General features: G+C 36.5%; 1 protein-coding gene across 1 annotated transcript in view; it reads right to left on the reverse strand.

Moving 5' to 3' along the window:
• The window catches only part of FSIP1 (fibrous sheath interacting protein 1), a 201,463-nt gene that overhangs the window by 148,714 nt on the left and 34,529 nt on the right, over window positions 1–18,220 (reverse strand). The window contains exons 6-8 of the mRNA XM_081507144.1: window positions 5,514–5,612; window positions 3,249–3,373; window positions 1,663–1,773 (exon numbers count right to left, since the gene is read on the reverse strand). Coding sequence (XP_081363270.1) covers window positions 1,663–1,773; window positions 3,249–3,373; window positions 5,514–5,612 — 335 coding nt within the window. The remainder of the gene's footprint in view (window positions 1–1,662; window positions 1,774–3,248; window positions 3,374–5,513; window positions 5,613–18,220) is intronic.

Consider the following 18,220-nt stretch of genomic DNA (forward strand, 5'->3'; position numbering starts at 1 on the left):
ACTAAAATTCCAAGTGATTTCAATGCATTTTAGAGGAGAAGAAATGGGAGAAGAGGGAAATGAAAGTATACCAAAGATCCTGCCCTGTTAAGATGTAAGATTTTAGAAATTAATTAATTATTGAAGAAGCTCTAGAAAGGAAAGCAGCCCACTGCCAACACTCTGATCTTAGTCCAGTGAGACCATTTTAGATTTCTGTCCAGGAGAAATTCAGCTGAGAAGACCTAACTTCCTAAGGTGACAGAACTGGGAAGTGACGGATCCTGCTTTCTAGCCCGTCTGCCAAAGCCAGCACTCAACCACTCTCCTAAACCACCTCCAGTGTCTGTAGATTCCATTTTCCATCTCGCCAGAACACAGTGTCAGTTGTGAATACATAACCTGGAGGAATATACACCAGTACAAACACCAGTCCTTCTTGCAGTGGGGATTACAGAGAATTTTTTTTTTTTAATCTGAATTTCTAGCTTCTCTTGACAAATTGGAGGATCCAGGCAGCCCTGGGCGGGGATTTCTATGCAGCAGCAGCCACTGACTGGCATATGGGCCCAGATATTGCTGCACAAGCACTGCTTTTTAGCCAGAGCTAAAACTGCCCTCTGAACCTACATGTCTTAGGCTGGGGTCCCTAGACCCAGAACCTGAGGCAGAGAGATTCCTGTTTAAGTGACTTAGTGGAAGAGTGCTTTCAGGATTAGGGATGTGAGGAAAGCAGGCTGGGACAAGGGAAAAAAGCCAGACAAGGATGTTGTCTCAGCTGAAGACCAACTGACCCCTGGGGAAGCTCTGGAGGACAAACTGCAGCACACAGCTCATCCTGTTTCAAGGTGAGGAAACAAAGGGGCTGGGTGGGGTAGGAGGCGGGTGTCCTCCTGTCCTGGACTGGTCAGCTCCCATTTGGCCCAGGACAATTCTCCAGAGAAGGAGTCAAGGCAGGGGATGGATGCACAGATGTGCTAGGCAAAAGGCTGCTGCAAGGTGTCAGCAGCAGTCACCATATCATCTCTACTAAAACCAGGGGAGTAAAAATTAGATGACAGAGCTAAGAGTTTCAAGGAACACAGGACAATGTATTTCTTTGTGGAAGTAAGAATAGGGCTAGAAGTTTAGTATGCAAACAAGTGCAAACGCTGAGCCTGCACTACTTACGTGACCTGCCCAGGCCCTATAAATACTCACATTCACACCCCAGATTCACTCCTCAGACTCAGCCTGTGCTTGTCCCAGACTCTTCAGGGAACTGAATGCCCAGTGTTACCTGGACAGGAGCAGGATGGTGGTCTTAAAGATTACTAAAGATTACACTGAAATTATGTGGAATCAGTTTAGGGATAATAAGAAATGTCCAAAATAAAAGGATCCAGAGAAACATATCTCTATGTCATCAATGAGCAAGCCCATCACATCACAGGCAGAGGGTATTATTGTGAAAGCCAACATACAGGTCACTCTTATAATGACATAAGAGAGTCAATAATGAATCAACAAGAATAAATTGGAAAATTTCAATAAAAATAAATTTGTAAAGCAGGATTTTTTAAGTTAAAAATATTGCCTCATAATTTGAAAAATTACTACAATTTTTGCCATTTGATCAACAACATGATTTTAAAAATAAAAATTAAGAAGTGTGTAGCTTGTAGAATATCAGAGTTTACTTACCTCAGAACTGGACAGCCCTGAATCACTATTGTCTAAGTCCTTCAAAAGTTCAACCAGCTTTTCCTTTTCTCTGTCAATCATAACCACTGGTTTTCCCGAATTCTTGGCCAACTATAGAATGTATCAATAGAAAATATTAAATACTCAAAGCAACTCACAGTTCAGGAAAAATTAAAATGGAATCTAAGGCTTCTACAATACAGATTCACTGAGGTAAAATTTGTTATATTAGGCATTTTCATTTGCTGGGTAATTTTATTTTATTCTAAATTTTGGTAGAGCTCCATTCTCCAAGCAAAGATATTCAACCATCTCAACAAACATGTTATATAAAAAATAAAACACGGGCAGTTTGCAAACCTCTCTTTATATTAAACGTATCAAATGCAACATACTTGCTGAGACATTTGGGAGGAATCTTACCACTTTCTATGTGACATATATCCACTAAATGAAACTGCTTTTAAGTTTCAAGACTATCACATCAAGAGTTTAAATAGGATTCAGTTACTATTGATAAAAAGAAAAAGGAAAATCTATGGTGGAGCTTCTATCTGTGTCAGCAAGAACTTGGACATGGGGGAAACCCTACTGCTCTTGGAAAATTATACTTTAAGTCAACAATGAGCCAGTGCAAAAAGAGCAAGCTGGAGAAGGTTTCTTACAGATCATGGGAACATGGAGCACATAACAGTCAAGAGTCCCAGAGGCCAGTCCTGGCAGTGGCAGGCTGACCCATGAATCTGGTCTGCCTGGAAAAGACGCGCTAATTGTGAAAAACATCAGGCTTCAACTATGAAGAATTACTTAACTCTCTCCTCTTAAAACACTTATCACTTATCAATGTAGCTTTCTAGTGACTTGATTGCCTAAGTGGCTTGCCATGAAACTTCTGTTCACCATACTTTTATTTCTTGCTATAAATTAATTATTTCGTATTCTGGGCAAATACAGGAGTCCCTGTGCCCTTGGTTAGTATAAGTCTGCCTTGAGGACAAACCAAGTCAGAATGCACAGCCTTTAAAACCAAGTTAAGCCTCTGTATCAGTGAGCTAATCAAAGCAAGAGACAAGTGACAGGCTGCTCCGGGAGCTGGGCTGGAGTTGGAGAGGAGAGGCAGGGCCAGTAGGCAGACAACCAGTTGACCTCTCCACCTCTGCCAAGAGCATTTTCCACTCAAATTTCTAAATGTACCAACTATAAAATCAGTCTCATTACTTTAAATAAAACCAATTTTACTAATATGCAATTTGAAATCGGGAAAACAGTATATAAAACTATTATTTAAATAAATGTTTTTCAAATTGCAGGAACCAGATTCATTTCTTGGCAATGACACAAATGTATTAAGTTGCAGCCAGCAATTTTTAAGAGGGTATGATGAGATAGAATAGGCTAGGATGGAGTAGAAAATAGTGAAATTAAGCATTGGTTCATAAAACTTCTCTTTCAGTTATATAAACTGCTTCAATTACATATACATGTATTACGGTCAAAAAAAAATTTAAAGACAATGCACATAGCTATCTTCATTTTTGCAACTCATTTAGTCCCACATTCTGGCTTCTAAATTTCTAGGTACATACCTCAATGTTTCGCTTAATAAAATCCTGGCTATGTTTACCCCTGAGCTCAATCTTTTCTGTATTTGAGAGAGGTTTATTTTCTGCTTTGATCATTGACTCATTTCTTTCCACATCATAGGTAAAATCTAATGATAAAAAAGTTCAAAATTTTTTCAGAATCATAATTGTCCATTATGCCAGAATTTACCTTAAGCATATATTGAAACATATAAGAAATAAACACACATAGAAAAGGCCCTAAATTTCAGATCAGAAACTTAAGACACACAAACATTTATTCTTAAAAAGATAAATGTGCTACCATAATTTGCAATGAAGTTCTCATAAAACTTTTGTTATTCATTATCATGTATCAAACTTCTTGCTGTTGATTGCTTTGAAATCATGGGAGATATGAAAAGAACTTCAAGTGACATACATGAAGGAGAAATCATGATGTCATGAGAATTTTAACATATATTTTATTTTAGTATTTATATGACATAAAACTTACTCTAAAGACTAGAATCATTAACTACTACTCATTGATTCGCTGTTATCTTCTCAGAACAATAAACTTCTTGTTTAAACCTGTTTTTTAAGCCAAGTCGGGGCATAAGTGTTCTGGATGTCCCACATCCTATCTGCACAAACCCCTAAAGCCCATCTCAGTTTGTCAGTTTTTCTCAACCTTTGAAGAGCTTTGCATCAATGTTAGTTGTTCAGACCCTGAGTACTCAAGACAAGAGCAAGAAAGATACTTCTGGCCTCTTATCCCCTTAAGAAAATATCTTGTTTTCACTGTAGTCACATTTAAAGCATTTTTTTAAAGACCATGTGAATCCTTCATTAAAGCTCTAAAAATATGCATAAAAAGATTCTTCCTAAATGACAAATAGAGTCCACCTTACAAAATAGGATAAACTGCCATATTAAAGTTCAACAGAAAAAACAAACAAACAAAAAAAACCACTAGCCAGTAACTCAATGCAGACAAGGCTTACTTAAAAGTTATCTTTGTTTTATAAGAGAGGTAACCTCAATAAAAAGGATTAAGGGAGCTTGTCAATTGGTGTTTTTGCGGCTCATTATCAAAGATTCAGTACAAATTTAATAATTAAAGAATAAATTTTGATAACACTAGTTGGAAAGACCAAGAAAAAGCGTAAGATCTCTGGATTTAATTTCTTTCCAGACTAAAATAAATTTGAGTAGAAAAAAAAAAAGTTTTACTCAAATTTAAGTTACACATTTCTAGGCAAAAAAAAATCTACGCTTTATAACTGAGATTTCATTCTTTAATCAATCCAGTGGCTCAGATGGTAAAGAATCTGCCTGAAATATAGAAGACCTGGGTTCGATCCCTGGGTCAGGAAGATCCCCTGGAGAAGGAAATGGCAACCCACTCCAGTATTCTTGCCTGGAAAACCCCAGTGACAGAGGAGCCTGGAGGCAGTCCCTGGGGTCACATAGAGTTGGACATGACTGAGCGACTTACAAACACCAATAGTTAAAGTATGAGTTATTTTTTTGGTGAGTGGCCTTCTTAGATATAAAATATATAACTCTTTCCCATAATCCAAGTTGTACATAGTCTTTCAAACTGAAATCTGAAGTTTATTCATTCAGCTGAAGTTTCATATTCTCATAAACAACACATTAAAATAAATCAAATTAAATGCATCTTTGTCTACATTTATAATAGTTTCTTTAAAATACACTTTTAATACATTGTAGGAAAAAATCTTAGATAGTCTGGTAGAAACTATCTGCCTAGAAATGTCCTCTTCTCTCCATCGTGGGAGTGATCCAGGGTAGAAGTTGCCATGTCCCTGTAGTGACCCCACCTCTTGCTGGGTTGGATGAATTGGTTGGACCAAGGGTGGGCACCTAACCCAAGACAGATCAATTGGTCTCTTCTCTAGGATTATAGAACTGAATCACTGTCTCAATGACTAGCAAAAGGATATGATCTTAGGAATCAAAGAAGCTATCTACCAGGAGGATTCTTCCCATAAATTTTCTTTTTCACTTAAACTAGATTTCCATTGCTAGCAGCCAGATTTAACTGTTTATTACACAAAATTTCAAATGTCTGAAAGAAGACTATTATAATGAACCCTCAACAACTAACTTCAGTAATGATTAACTCGTGACCAATCTTGTTTCATCTAGAACCTCACCTACTTCCCCTCACCATTGATTTAAATCACATAAATCATTTCATCTGTGAATATTTGTATATATAGCTAGTATCTTCTTGTGACAATATATAAAATCACATACCTTGTTTGACATTCTGTATATGATTTTCATAGTCTTCTGGCGGAACTTGAGTGTGAAACACCGAGAAAAAGGTATCTTCATGCTTGTTACAAGAAGGATCTAGTGATTTAAAAATCATTTGTTCAATATCATATGCTAACACATATATATGGAATCTAGAAAGATGGTACTGATGAATCTATTTGTAGGACAGCAATGGAAATGCAGACATAGAGAACAGACTTATGGACATAGGGTAGCGGGGTTGAGGGGTGAGAAGAAGGTGGGACAAATGGAGAGAGTAGCATGAAAACATATACACTATCATATGTAAAATAGATAGCCAGTGGGAATTTGCTGTATGACTCAGGGAACTCAAACTGGAGCTCTGTAACAACCTAGAGGGGTGGGATGGGGTGGGAGGTCAGACGGAGGTTCAGAGGAAGGGAACACATATATACCTATGGCTGATTCATGCTATTATATGGCAGAAACCAACATAATATTGTAAAGCAATTATCTTTCAATTAAAAGTAAATAAATCTTTAAAAAATCATTTGTTCAATATATCCAAAATAAATAAGAAATCGTTTATGTGGACAGTTGTTTTTAAGAAACAGATAAGATCTAATAATGTTCTCTGCAATATTTCTCAATTTCCTCTATATGTTTCTTAAGACAATGTCACTTTCAGATAGAAATGATAATTATCTTTGTACACATGAGCCACCTTAACAGAGAAATCAAAGCCAGTCAACAGTTTCCCTAGAACTTCTGTGCAAGAAGTATGCACCAGGGTGTGCTAAAATATCACATTAATTACCTGGATATAATATATCCAAATTCTAACATTCTTAAAACAGAGAATATGCACATTGAATAACTTGGTGTTTCTAGTCCTTATTTTAGATCCACAAGGTGAGATTTCAGATATATGATCAGTCATTAAAATAACAGAATGTGTTTGAGAGAAAACTGGAGAGATACTTGGCAGTTAGCTTTCTTTTTTTGATTCTCTCGGGATACTACACATAAAAAATTAAGAAACTGTGTTTAACTCTTGTTTAATTTAATGTCTTATCTCTATTAAGCTAATTTAGACACCGTGTATTTATAAGAAACAGCTAACATAAATAAGTATCACTTTGTCTTAACATGAAAGAATCTACCAGGCTGTGGCACAGAAATGTTTTTGCTTAAGAAAACATGATATGTCTTGAAGATATTAGAGGATTCACCACCTACCTCTGAAACAAACCTGATTCAAGCACCTGCTTGGAGATGATATGGGCAAGATACATTCACCATGACACAAGTACCAACAAATTCAAAACATATAACTTCTGATAGTAAAAACAAATTCATCAATTCAAATTCCCTAATTTGGAATTCATAATAATGTAGTGTCACATCACCAGGATTGACAGTACAACCACAATCCGTGTCCAATGTTTGATGAGTTAATCTAGCAAATTAGTGGTATAAGCCTTACAAGAAGACAGGTAAGCTACTCAGCAGGCAAAAAGTTTTGAAGTTCTTTTCAAACTTTAATTTTTTTGCAACCATTGTTATTAGGGCTCTTAAATATTCATTGAAGCATACAGCAAGTCAGCAATTTGGCAACATTCTGTTATTGGTTTAAGTTGCATCATATACCCAAAGTGGTAATATATTTTTGACCACATAACTCCTCTTTAATAGCAGTTTCACTTAATTTTATACTAAAGTACCTATAGAGACATAAAAATATAAAAACCTGCAAAACTAAAAACTATTATAGCAAGGTGATACTGAAAGTTTTAAACCAAGGAGTGTTTCTTAGCTGAAATCATTCATGTGACCCTATGGCTCTTCATGCATAGTCTCAAGATATCATTGCCTCAGACAGAATGGGTATAGCTAGGGTACAGCCCTAGCACAAAGGTCTCATAGCTTAGCCTTGAGTTTAAAAGACAACAGTTGTAAAAGGAAGACATTCAACTGTAGAAACTCAACTTCTTGAGAGGAAAAAAGTATTTTCTAAATTACTAAAGTCCTTCATTAGAAAGCTCTCCCTTATAGTAAATAGCAAACCAAAAAATCTAATTCATGTAGAAAAAATTATGGAATTAGAAAATAATGATTTGATAAACACAATAATAACTGATTCAGGTAGAAATTAATGAATAACAGGATAACAGTCCCAATGTATCCTCCCACAAGATAATTTGTCCAGGGCAAAAAGAAAAATAGTAACTTTACAGTGGAGAAATCTAGCAGACACCACCTTAACCAGATGATCAAAGTTATCACCAGTGATGGAACAATCGACATCACACACTTCCTGTTTTGATTCATTGAGAATACAGTACCACTTCTATGGGATTTCTGCCAAAAATACATAACCTGAACCCAATATTTGGAAACATAAACAGACCCAAACTGAGCAACTGTCTACAAAATAACAGACCTATAGTCTTCAAAAATGCCAATGTCATAAAATACAAAGAATGACTAAAGAGACATGACAATTAAATGCAATGCAAGAGCTTGAATTTTCTTTTGGTAGAAAAGATTTAAGTGGGACAACTGGTGAACCATGAATAAAGACTGTTGATTGGATTTGTGTGTGTGCATGTGTGTGTATCCATCTGTAGGGAAGACAGAAGATGTGGTAAGATGCTAGTACATGGAAAATCTGAGTAAAGGGTATTTGAGTATTCTTCATACTTTCGAGACTTTCAGTCTGAAATTATATCAAAATTAAAAGTTAATAGGTAGTTTTTCAAATGTCCTCACTACAAACATTTAGCTAAAGGGAAAAAAGAAATCTCCTTCAGAGATCAAGGGCTGAGCACAATTTTTTTATTAATTTTTTTATTGAATGAAAGATCCATTAAATTCTATAGTGTTTTACAATTTTCAAAAGTTTTGAGCACAATTTTTAATACAAGTCTTGAAAGAGGAAGATTGGAGGGTTGATTTAAGTTGCTTCCTGTCATCTAGGGAAGAAAGCCCATCCCACACAATGGGAAAGACCGAGATGAGCATCCCTGGGATGAGTTTAGAATAGACACAAGTGACTCACAAGTGAGACTGCTCCCTGGCACTCACCCTTTTGGAGGTGAAATCCTGGAGTTAGATCGAGATCACCAAAGAAAATGGGGAGATCAGAGCACAGGGGGCTCTGCCTCACCGAACACCTGGAATTCTGGGAGGAGACTCCACTCACAGTGCTCTACACCTACTCCTGATGCTCCACAGCACCAGTGGCAGTGTGGCATGTTTTGAGGCAGACAGGGCATGATATATTCACCATTTCTTTCTCCCTATCTCTTTTTCACTCTCTCCCCTACTCTTAATACACACATACACATACACAGAGAAACATATGACATACAATTGCATGGCTGGCCTGGAGCATGGAAGAAAACCAGGAGTGCTTACTTTCCCCTAAGAGTTAGGAACAAACCCCTTCCGAGCACACATCATGACACCAACAAAAAATGCACACAGCCAGGGACTTCCCTGGTGGTCCAGTAGCTGGGGCTCCATGCTCCCAATGCAGGGGGTCTGGGTTCAATCCCCAGTCGGGGAGCTGGATCCCACATGCTGCAACTAAGACTTGGCACAGTCAAATAAATAAAATAAATAAATAAAAGCAAATATTTTTTTGTAATGCACACATCCAAATGTCCCATGCAATTAAGAACCACCTGTTAGACTACAGAGAAAAGTTCAATAAACTCAAAATATCAAAACAATGCCCACAGTATTACAGATTTCTACATTAGCTTTTAAAGCAGAGGGCTTATAAAAGATTCTGGAGAACAAAGGAAAAGCACCATTTTCTAATTAACTATCAGGTCAATGAGGACATAAGAATACAGTAACAACATGTCGAGAATAATGATAAAACACATAAGAAAGAATGCAGTATAGAGCTAAGTCTATATTCAGAAACAAATTCATAGCAATGATGCCTTTATCACATTGTTATGAACTGAATCATATGCCCCCAAAATTCATATGTTGAAGACCTAATCCCCAATGTGGCTATACTTTGAGGAGATAATTAAAGTTAAATGAGATTATTAGGTAGGGTTCTAATCTAGTAGAACTGGTGTCCTTACAAGAAGAGGAAGAGGCACCAAAGGTTCACCTCCCCACCTCTTCTTCCCCTGGGCACAGAGGAAAGGCCATGTGAGGACACAGTGAGAAAGTAGCCATCGGTAAGCCAGGAAGAGAGCTCACCAAAAATGAATTTTCCAGTACCTTGATCTTAAACGTCTCGTCCTCCAAACTGTAAGAAAATAAACTTCTGCTGTTTAAGCCACTCAGTCTGTGGTATTTTTTTAATGGCAGCCCTAGTAGACACATATTTTAAGAGAAAATAAAAAGAACTTAACTAATTTAAATGAAGAAGCTAATTTAAGAAACTAATTTAACTGAAGAGAAAACACAAAACAAGTTCAAGGAAAGAAATAATAAAGATAATTGCTAGAATTAACAAACAAATTCAAAATTGATTTTGAATAAAAGACAAAAGTATAAAAAGTCAAAAGTATAAAAGACAAATCCTCGAGTATAATTTTAAAAAGAGAAAACACTCACTGCTATCAAAGTAGCACGGTACTGGTAAAAGAACAGCCACAAAGACCACTGCAACAGAACAGACGGTTCAGAAACAGACCCAGAAAAACATACTCAACTTACCTTTATTTATTTATTTATTTACTGAATGTCTCCTATACATCCATTATTTTGCTGAACATTCATAGCAGTACCACAATACAGAGTAGCATTACCTCCATTTACAGATGAGGTAAATCAGGCTCAGAGAGGCAAAGTAATTTGCCCAGAGTCATACAGATAAACAGAGCTTGATTTTTCTGGCTTAATACTCCTCCTTGAGAACTATTCTGAGCCTAGCACTATTCTGAACCTATAACTGTGATTTGTTGTTGTTCAGTTGCACAGTCTTGCCTGACTCTTTGCAATCCCATGAACTGTAGCACGCTAGGCTTCCCTGTCCATCACCAACTCCCGGAGCTTGCGCAAACTCATGTCCATTGGTCAGTGATGCCATCCAACCATCTCATCCTCTGTTGTACCATTCTCCTTCTGCCTTCAATCTTTCCCAGCATCAGGGTCTTTTCTAATGAGTAGGCTCTTTACATCAGGTGGCCAAAGTATTGGAGCTTCAGCCTCAGCATCAGTCCTTCCAATGAATATTCTGGGTTGATTTCCTTTAGGATTGACTGGTTGGATCTCTTTGTAATCCAAGAGTCTCTCAAGAGTCTTCTCCAACACCACAGTTTGAAAACATCAGCTCTTCAGCGCTCAGCTTTCTTTATAGTCCAACTCTCACATCCATACATGACTACTGGAAAAACCATAGCTTTGACTAGATGGACCTTTTTTGGCAAAGTAATGCCTGCTTTTTTTTTTTTAATTTATTTATTTTAATTGAAGGCTAATTACTTTATAATATTGTAGTTGTTTTTGCTATACATTGACATGAATCAGCCATGGATGTACATGTGTTCCCCATCCTGAACCCTACTTCCACCTCCCTCCCCATCCCATCCCTCTGGGTCACCCCAGTGCACCAGCCCTGGGCACCCTGTTTCATGCATCGAACCTGGACTGGCTATCTGTTTCACATATGATAATATACATGTTTCAATACTGTTCTCTCAGATCATCCCACCCTTGCCTTCTCCCACAGAGTCCAAAAGACTATTCTATATATCTGTGTCTCTTTTGCTGTCTCGCATATAGGGTTATCATTTCAACTTATCTTTAATAAAAGAGCAAGACTTCCAAATAAAGAGAGGATAATCTTTTCAACAAATGGTGCTAGAACAACTGGATGTTCACATGGAAAAAAAAAAAAGCCAGACACAGACCTTATATTTTTCACAAATATGAAATCAAACTGGATTATAACCCAAATGTAAAATGCAAAACTATAAAAATAGGATAAAAATACAGGATAAAAATCTATGTGAATTTCAGTTTAGTGATGAGTTTTTATAAACAACACCACAAGTATGATCCACGAAAGTAAAAACTGATAATTTAAACTTTATTAATATTAAAAACTTCTGCCCTGCAGAAAAGACAAGCCACAGGCTGACAGAAAATACTTGCAAAACACCTATCACATAAAGGACCTGCATCCAAAATAGACAAAGAACTCTGAAAATTCAACCATAAGAAAAAAAACAATCCAATTTTTTTAAATGGGCAAAAGATCTGAACAGACAATTCACTAAAGAAAATATAGATATGGCAAATAAACACCTGAAAAGATACTGAACATTGTTTGCCATTATAGAAATAAAAATGTAAATTAAAACAACAATGAGATACCAATAAACACCTATTAGAATGGGTAAAATCCAAATACCTGACAATACCAATTGCTGGCAAGGATGCAAAACAACAAGAACTTTCATTTTTGCTGGTGGGAATGCAAAATGGTACAGTCAAAATGGAAGACAGGCAGATTCTTACAAAGCTAGACATTTATCATATGATTTAACAATCCTGCTCCTAGATATTTAACCCACGAAATGGAAATTTTATGTCCACACAAAAACCTGCACACAAATGTTTAAGAAGCTTTACTTATAATCATCAAAAACTGGACACAATCAAGATATCATTCAATAGATGAAGAGAAAAACAAACAGTGATATTGTCCATAGAATGAAATGCTACTTCGTGACAAAAAGAAATTAGCTATCAAATCACAAAAAGATATGGATGAATCTTAACTGTATACTGCTAAATTAAAGAACCCAATCTGAAAAAGCTACTTACGGAATGATTCCAACTTTACAACATTTGGAAAAGGTAAAACTAGAAAGACAGTATTTTTACTTTTGATCTTTACTATTTTATCTTTTGATCAGTGGTGGCTAGGGGTTTGGAGGAAGATGGGGCGGGTTGAATGGAGATTCACCCAGGGGATCTTTAAGGGTGGGAAACCTATTCTGTATGATACCATAACAGTGATTACATGACACTACGCATTTTTTGAAACCTGTAGCTTCACAGCACAGAGAGTAAACCTTAATGCACGTAAACTATCAAAAGATTATTTAGGATGTAACGAAATCCCAGGACAAAACACAGAATTTGGTAAAAACAATCTGTGTTACTGATGTATGAAATAATTTCACTGAAGAGGGTGGAGGGAAAAATGCTCACTTTGAATAAACTGGAAATGAATAGAGTCTGCAAGACTAGAGGCAATAGAAATTGCATGTGAGCTTTTAACTCCAGTTGATTAGGTTACGTCCTCAAAAATTCTGATATCACTACACATGTACAGTAGAAATGAATAGTTAAGTAAATGGATGGCCAATGGTGAGAACCAGGTTTTTCACTGTTGGAATGTAGGTTACACATGAGCAAGAGGAAAAGTCTAGAATGATCCATGTGTTAATAAAATCAGAGACATCAGTAGGAACCTATATTTCGCTTAATATAGAGAGAGATGGTTATACATAGAAATATTTACAGATATGTGTATAACAGGTTAGCATACACACAAATACTTCTTTTCTCAGAAGCAACAACTCCCCAACAGCAACAAGGTGATCAAGCATCCAGATCTGGTTTCTAATATCATTCTCCAGTAGGAGGAACCAGGGCTTCTTGGAGAAACAGCTGATTTTCTAGGACTTATGTAAGAAATATAGAAGACAAATCTGAAGCATCTTATAGTGGCAGAAAGTAAGGAAGTGCACACAACAACAAGAAAACTCACAATGGAGGAAATATGACAAAGGGGCACAAAAGTCAACTGAATGAGCTCCCAATGGCCAAAGGTGCGAAACATTTGAGCAATAAAATAAAGTGATATTGGATTATAATCCAAAGTATAGAACAAATATCCACATCTATAGTGATGTAAATAAATAGGGAGACTAGATGAAAGGGAGAATGAATCTGTATTCCCACACTAAATAATTCACAACAATTTATGTAAATTCTCTGCCATCAAGGAAGTGACACATAACATCTGCACTCCTTAAGTATGAGATATACATAGTAACTTTCTTCCAAAGAAGATAGCATGGAAAAGGGGAAATATTAGGAAAATTTACAGTAGAGAAATCTGACAAATATCAATACTTCCTTAGCCAGGTGACCAAAGTTAATATCAACAATGATGTTATACTGATAATATGATGTGATGTGATAAAAACGGCACTTTAACTCTGTGGTCTTCCTCCCAAGAACACACAACACAAATATAATCATGTGAAAACCATGACATAAGTCACAAGTGCTAGAAATTCTACAAAATACCTGACCAGTATTCCTCAAAACTGCCAAGGTCAAAAACAAGCAAGTTTGAGTAAGTGCATAGCCCAGAGTAGCTTAAGGAGACATGAGGACTAAATGTAATGTGGTATCCTGAATGGGATCTTGGCATAGGAAAAGGACATTAGGTAAAAAATAAACATCTGAATAAAGTATGGACTTTAGTTAATAATAATGTATCAATATCAGTTCATTAATTTTAACAAATGTACCATGCTAATCTTAATAAAAGGGAAACTGGTTATGGGTATATGGAAAATCTCTGTACTTTCTTCATATTTTTCCTATAAATCCAAAACTGCTAAAATTAAAAATTAACTTTATGAAAGCTCTAGATTAAAAATAGAAACAAATACTTAACAAAATTAGAAGTAAGAAATGGGGCATATAAACAATAAGAAGAAGAATTATCATTTTTAAACACTAATGGAAACTTTAAAATCTCAGTGACATGGACATATTGTCAAAATTGACTCCAGAAGACTAGTAAACTGAAATACAATAGTAAATATGAAAGACACTGAAAAGAGTCGGAGAATCGCCTCCAAGAAATTATTTGAAACAGATGGTTTTTTCCAATGAAATCTTTCAAATTTTTAGAGAACAGAAAATCCCCATGTTATATAAACTGTTTCAAAGCATGGAAATAAATGGACAGCTATCTCTATTCATTTTATGAAGTTAACATAGCCTGAAAAAGCATACACACAACCACTACTAAGCCCACCGCTACCTGCTGCCCCATGACATACATACACATGGGCACACACACATATACACATACACACACACAGAGCTAATCTCACTTATCAATATAGTTGTGAAAATTCTGATAAATTCAACCATTCATATCTGGTACTAAATTAAAAGAATAATCCTCCATAACCAAGAAATTCATTGACTTAGTAACAAAAGAGTAATTTAGTAATTAAATCTATTAATTTTGAAACATTAGTTTGTCAAGAAGAAAAAGCTTTACAATAATTTAAATAGATATTGAAATACATTGCATAAATCTCAACACTTATGTCTTTACAAAGTTCTCAGAATAGGAATAATTATTGAAAGGACAAAAAAATTTGTATTATTTCCAGGCGATCATAAACTAACAAAACTCAAAGCAAACAACTAAAGATAATTAGGATAAATAAAATAATTATCACTGAGGGCCTGAGAAAATCAAACAGTAAGGCAGAGAGCACAAATCTTCCTTTCCTCTACCTTTTAGTTCCACTCAAGCCTTCAACTGACTGGATGATGACCACCCACAATCTGGAGAGTAATACACTCCACTCATAGTCTCTTCCAGAAACACCCTCACAGATACACCCAGAAATAATGTTGAAACAGACATCTGGGAATCTTGTGATCCAGTCAAGTTGACACATACAATTAGCCAGCACAGACACTGGGGGACAATGGAACCATCAGCCAAGATAGAGAAAATATACAAAAGAAGGAATGGGATGTAAGGAGAGGGAGAGGAGAGTCAGCAGGGAATAATGAATCCAGTAAAAATATTACTATCTGATGAGTGGCCAACTGTGTCAGACGCTACAGAGATATCAAATAGGATAAAAATCAGGAGTAAGTCACTAGATTTAGAAGTTAGGAGGACCACTGATAAAGTAGCTTCTGTAGTATGATAAAAGAAAATACAGTTGGGAAGTAAATGGAAGTTGACCAGGTAGCACCAGTAGGTGTAGACTATTCGCTCAAGAAATCTGACCCTAAGAGAGGAGGGAAACAGAGTGGTACCTGTTTGGGAGTATCATGAAGAACCGACGGAGGAGGTTTTATACACATGTTTAGTTGATTTGGTTTTATACACATGTTTAGTTGATCTGGGGCTTCCCTCATGGCTCAGCTGGTAAAAGAATCCGCTTGCAATGCAGGAGACCTGGGTTCAGTCCCTGAGTTGGGAAGATCCCCTGGAGAAGGGAAAGGCTACCCACTCCAGTATTCTGGCCTAGAGAATTCAAAGGACTATATAGTCCAGGGGGTCGCAAAGAGTCAGACACGACTGAGTGACTTTCACTTGGTTGATTTGAGGGCTCTTTGATTCTGTTTTACGGTCAAAAGATTTAAATGTGGTTAACTGAAGGGAAGGACCCAGAGGAGATGAAAGAGATGAAGGTGGTAAGAGAGAAAAATTGATGCGTCAGGAGCCAGGGGCAGAGTGAAAGGCACAGGATATTACTGACTTCAGCCTTGGAGAAAAAGAGCACGTATCCTCATTTAAGGTAAGAGGGAAGAGGGTCGAGAAGCACAGTCAGAGTGCAGTTCAAAGGCAGAAAGTAAGAATGGATCCACCCAGTTGGTCCATTTTCTCTGAACACTAAGACTTCCTGGGCTAAGGATTTGCAGAAGAGGACTGGAGGTTAACCACACAGTAATAATTCAGAAGAGCCGTACTGGAGAATGTAAGAGAAACTGCTAAGCTATACTGAGAATCCAACAGAGGTTAAAAAACAAAAGACTCCTTAGCTATACCAGTCAGCACAGTTATGTGATTTTCTCCCCCAGTCCTCTGCAAATCAGAGCAGAAAGAGAATACCAAATTTTCTTGGAATATTTCATCTTAACATCCAAGAGTAGAAGCAACAATTTCCTGAATTTCACAGAAAAGCACTTTAAAAGAGGAATTTGCAAATTTTGAGAAATCTGATTGATTAAAATGTCACTGTTTTGTGCTTACACAAACTTGTACATTTGGAGCTGGAAACACAAGTCACAAATGTGACAGAGGCAACAAAGAATAACCTTTTTCCAAAACACCGGTAACAAACAATCCTATCACTAGATATATTTGTCTCAGAGAGTAGTGAATTTTATCTCTATCCATCAGATATATGCTACAAACTAAGGGAAAACTCCTGGTTCAGTAATTTCATATTTCTCTAGAAAAACTTTAAAGTGATCCTTCAAAATGTAGTGAGACAGACTTTTAAAATATTTCTGAGATGTCTAGAAAGTATAATACTGTCCCTTTCAAAACCTCAGTATGGGTTATTATCTCTGGTTTATAAAGCTAAAATATGGTTTAAAAATTAATTTAATGTGTTTTTTATCTATTAGAGCCAAGTCCTCATTTTGTTTAGTACCTATAAAAAATACACAAGTAACTTTTTTTTTGCTGTTGGTTATTTGTGATATTAGAAAGGGACTACAATGCATTTTATGTTTGGGGGGCTGGAAAACAGGTTGGAAATTGCCATTCTGCCACTAGCCCGAAGTCCTTTGAGTTACTCTTAAGGAAGAAGTTAAGGAAATGACCGGGAAAAATAAAGAATACTCATTCTAAGATTTTTCCCTTAGTTTAAATGGGAAAAATTAAAAGAATGGTAAATAGTAGGTTTGGATATTTGTAAACGTGTGTTTAAAGTTCAAGTCTAAATAAGCCTGGCTCTAAATTCTTCAAGAGGTACTCTTAAAGCACTATTTTAACTAGATGCTGCCACCTACTGGACAGTTTACAGGGTTTGAGCTTTCCTTGTAACAAAGGAAAAAATGACCGTGGAGGAAAACACAGCAAAAGGTTTCTTGTTTTCATAATAAGCTTTATAAGAACACTTTAAATTTTATGGCTATACATAGGTTTGATCAAAATAATTGCTTAAGTTTTAAATTTTTTACATTTTTAATTAAGAGGGGTTATTTGAAGTTCTCACCTAGAGCCAGACATCCTGGAATGAGAAGTCAAGTGGGCCTTAGGAAGCATCACTACGAACAAAGCTAGTGGAGGTGATGGAATTCCAGTTGAGCTACTTCAAATCCTAAAAGATGGTGCTGTAAAAGTGCTGCACTCAATATGCCAGCAAATATGGAAAACTCAGCAGTGGCCACAGGACTGAAAAAGGTCAGTTTTCATTCCAATCCCAAAGAAAGGCAATGCCAAAGAATGCTCAAACTACCGCACAATTGCACTCATCTCACATGCTAGTAAAGTAATGTTCAAAATTCTCCAAGCCAGACTTCAGCAACACCTGAACGGTGAGCTTCCAGATATTCAAGCTGGTTTTAGAAAAGGCAGAGGAACCAGAGATCAAATTGCCAACACCCGCTGGAGGGTCGAAAAAGTAAGAGAGTTCTAGAAAAATATCTATTTCTGCTTTATTGAGTATGCCAAAGCCTTTGACTGTGTGGATCACAACTGTGGAAACTTCTGAAAGAGATGGGAATACCAGACCACCTGACATGCCTCTTGAGAAACCTGTATGCAGGTCAGGAAGCAACAGTTAGAACTGGACATGGAACAACAGACTGGTTCCAAATTGGAAAAGGAGTACGTCAAGGCTGTATATTGTCACCCTGCTTATTTAACTTATATGCAGAATACATCATGAGAAACGCTGGGCTGGAAGAAACACAAGCTGGAATCAAGATTGCTGGGAGAAATATCAATC

Source organism: Giraffa tippelskirchi, chromosome 7 (assembly GCF_054371585.1).
Source record: "Giraffa tippelskirchi isolate mGirTip1 chromosome 7, T2T-mGirTip1v1.2.pri, whole genome shotgun sequence".
NCBI classification, from domain to species: Eukaryota; Metazoa; Chordata; class Mammalia; order Artiodactyla; family Giraffidae; genus Giraffa; species Giraffa tippelskirchi.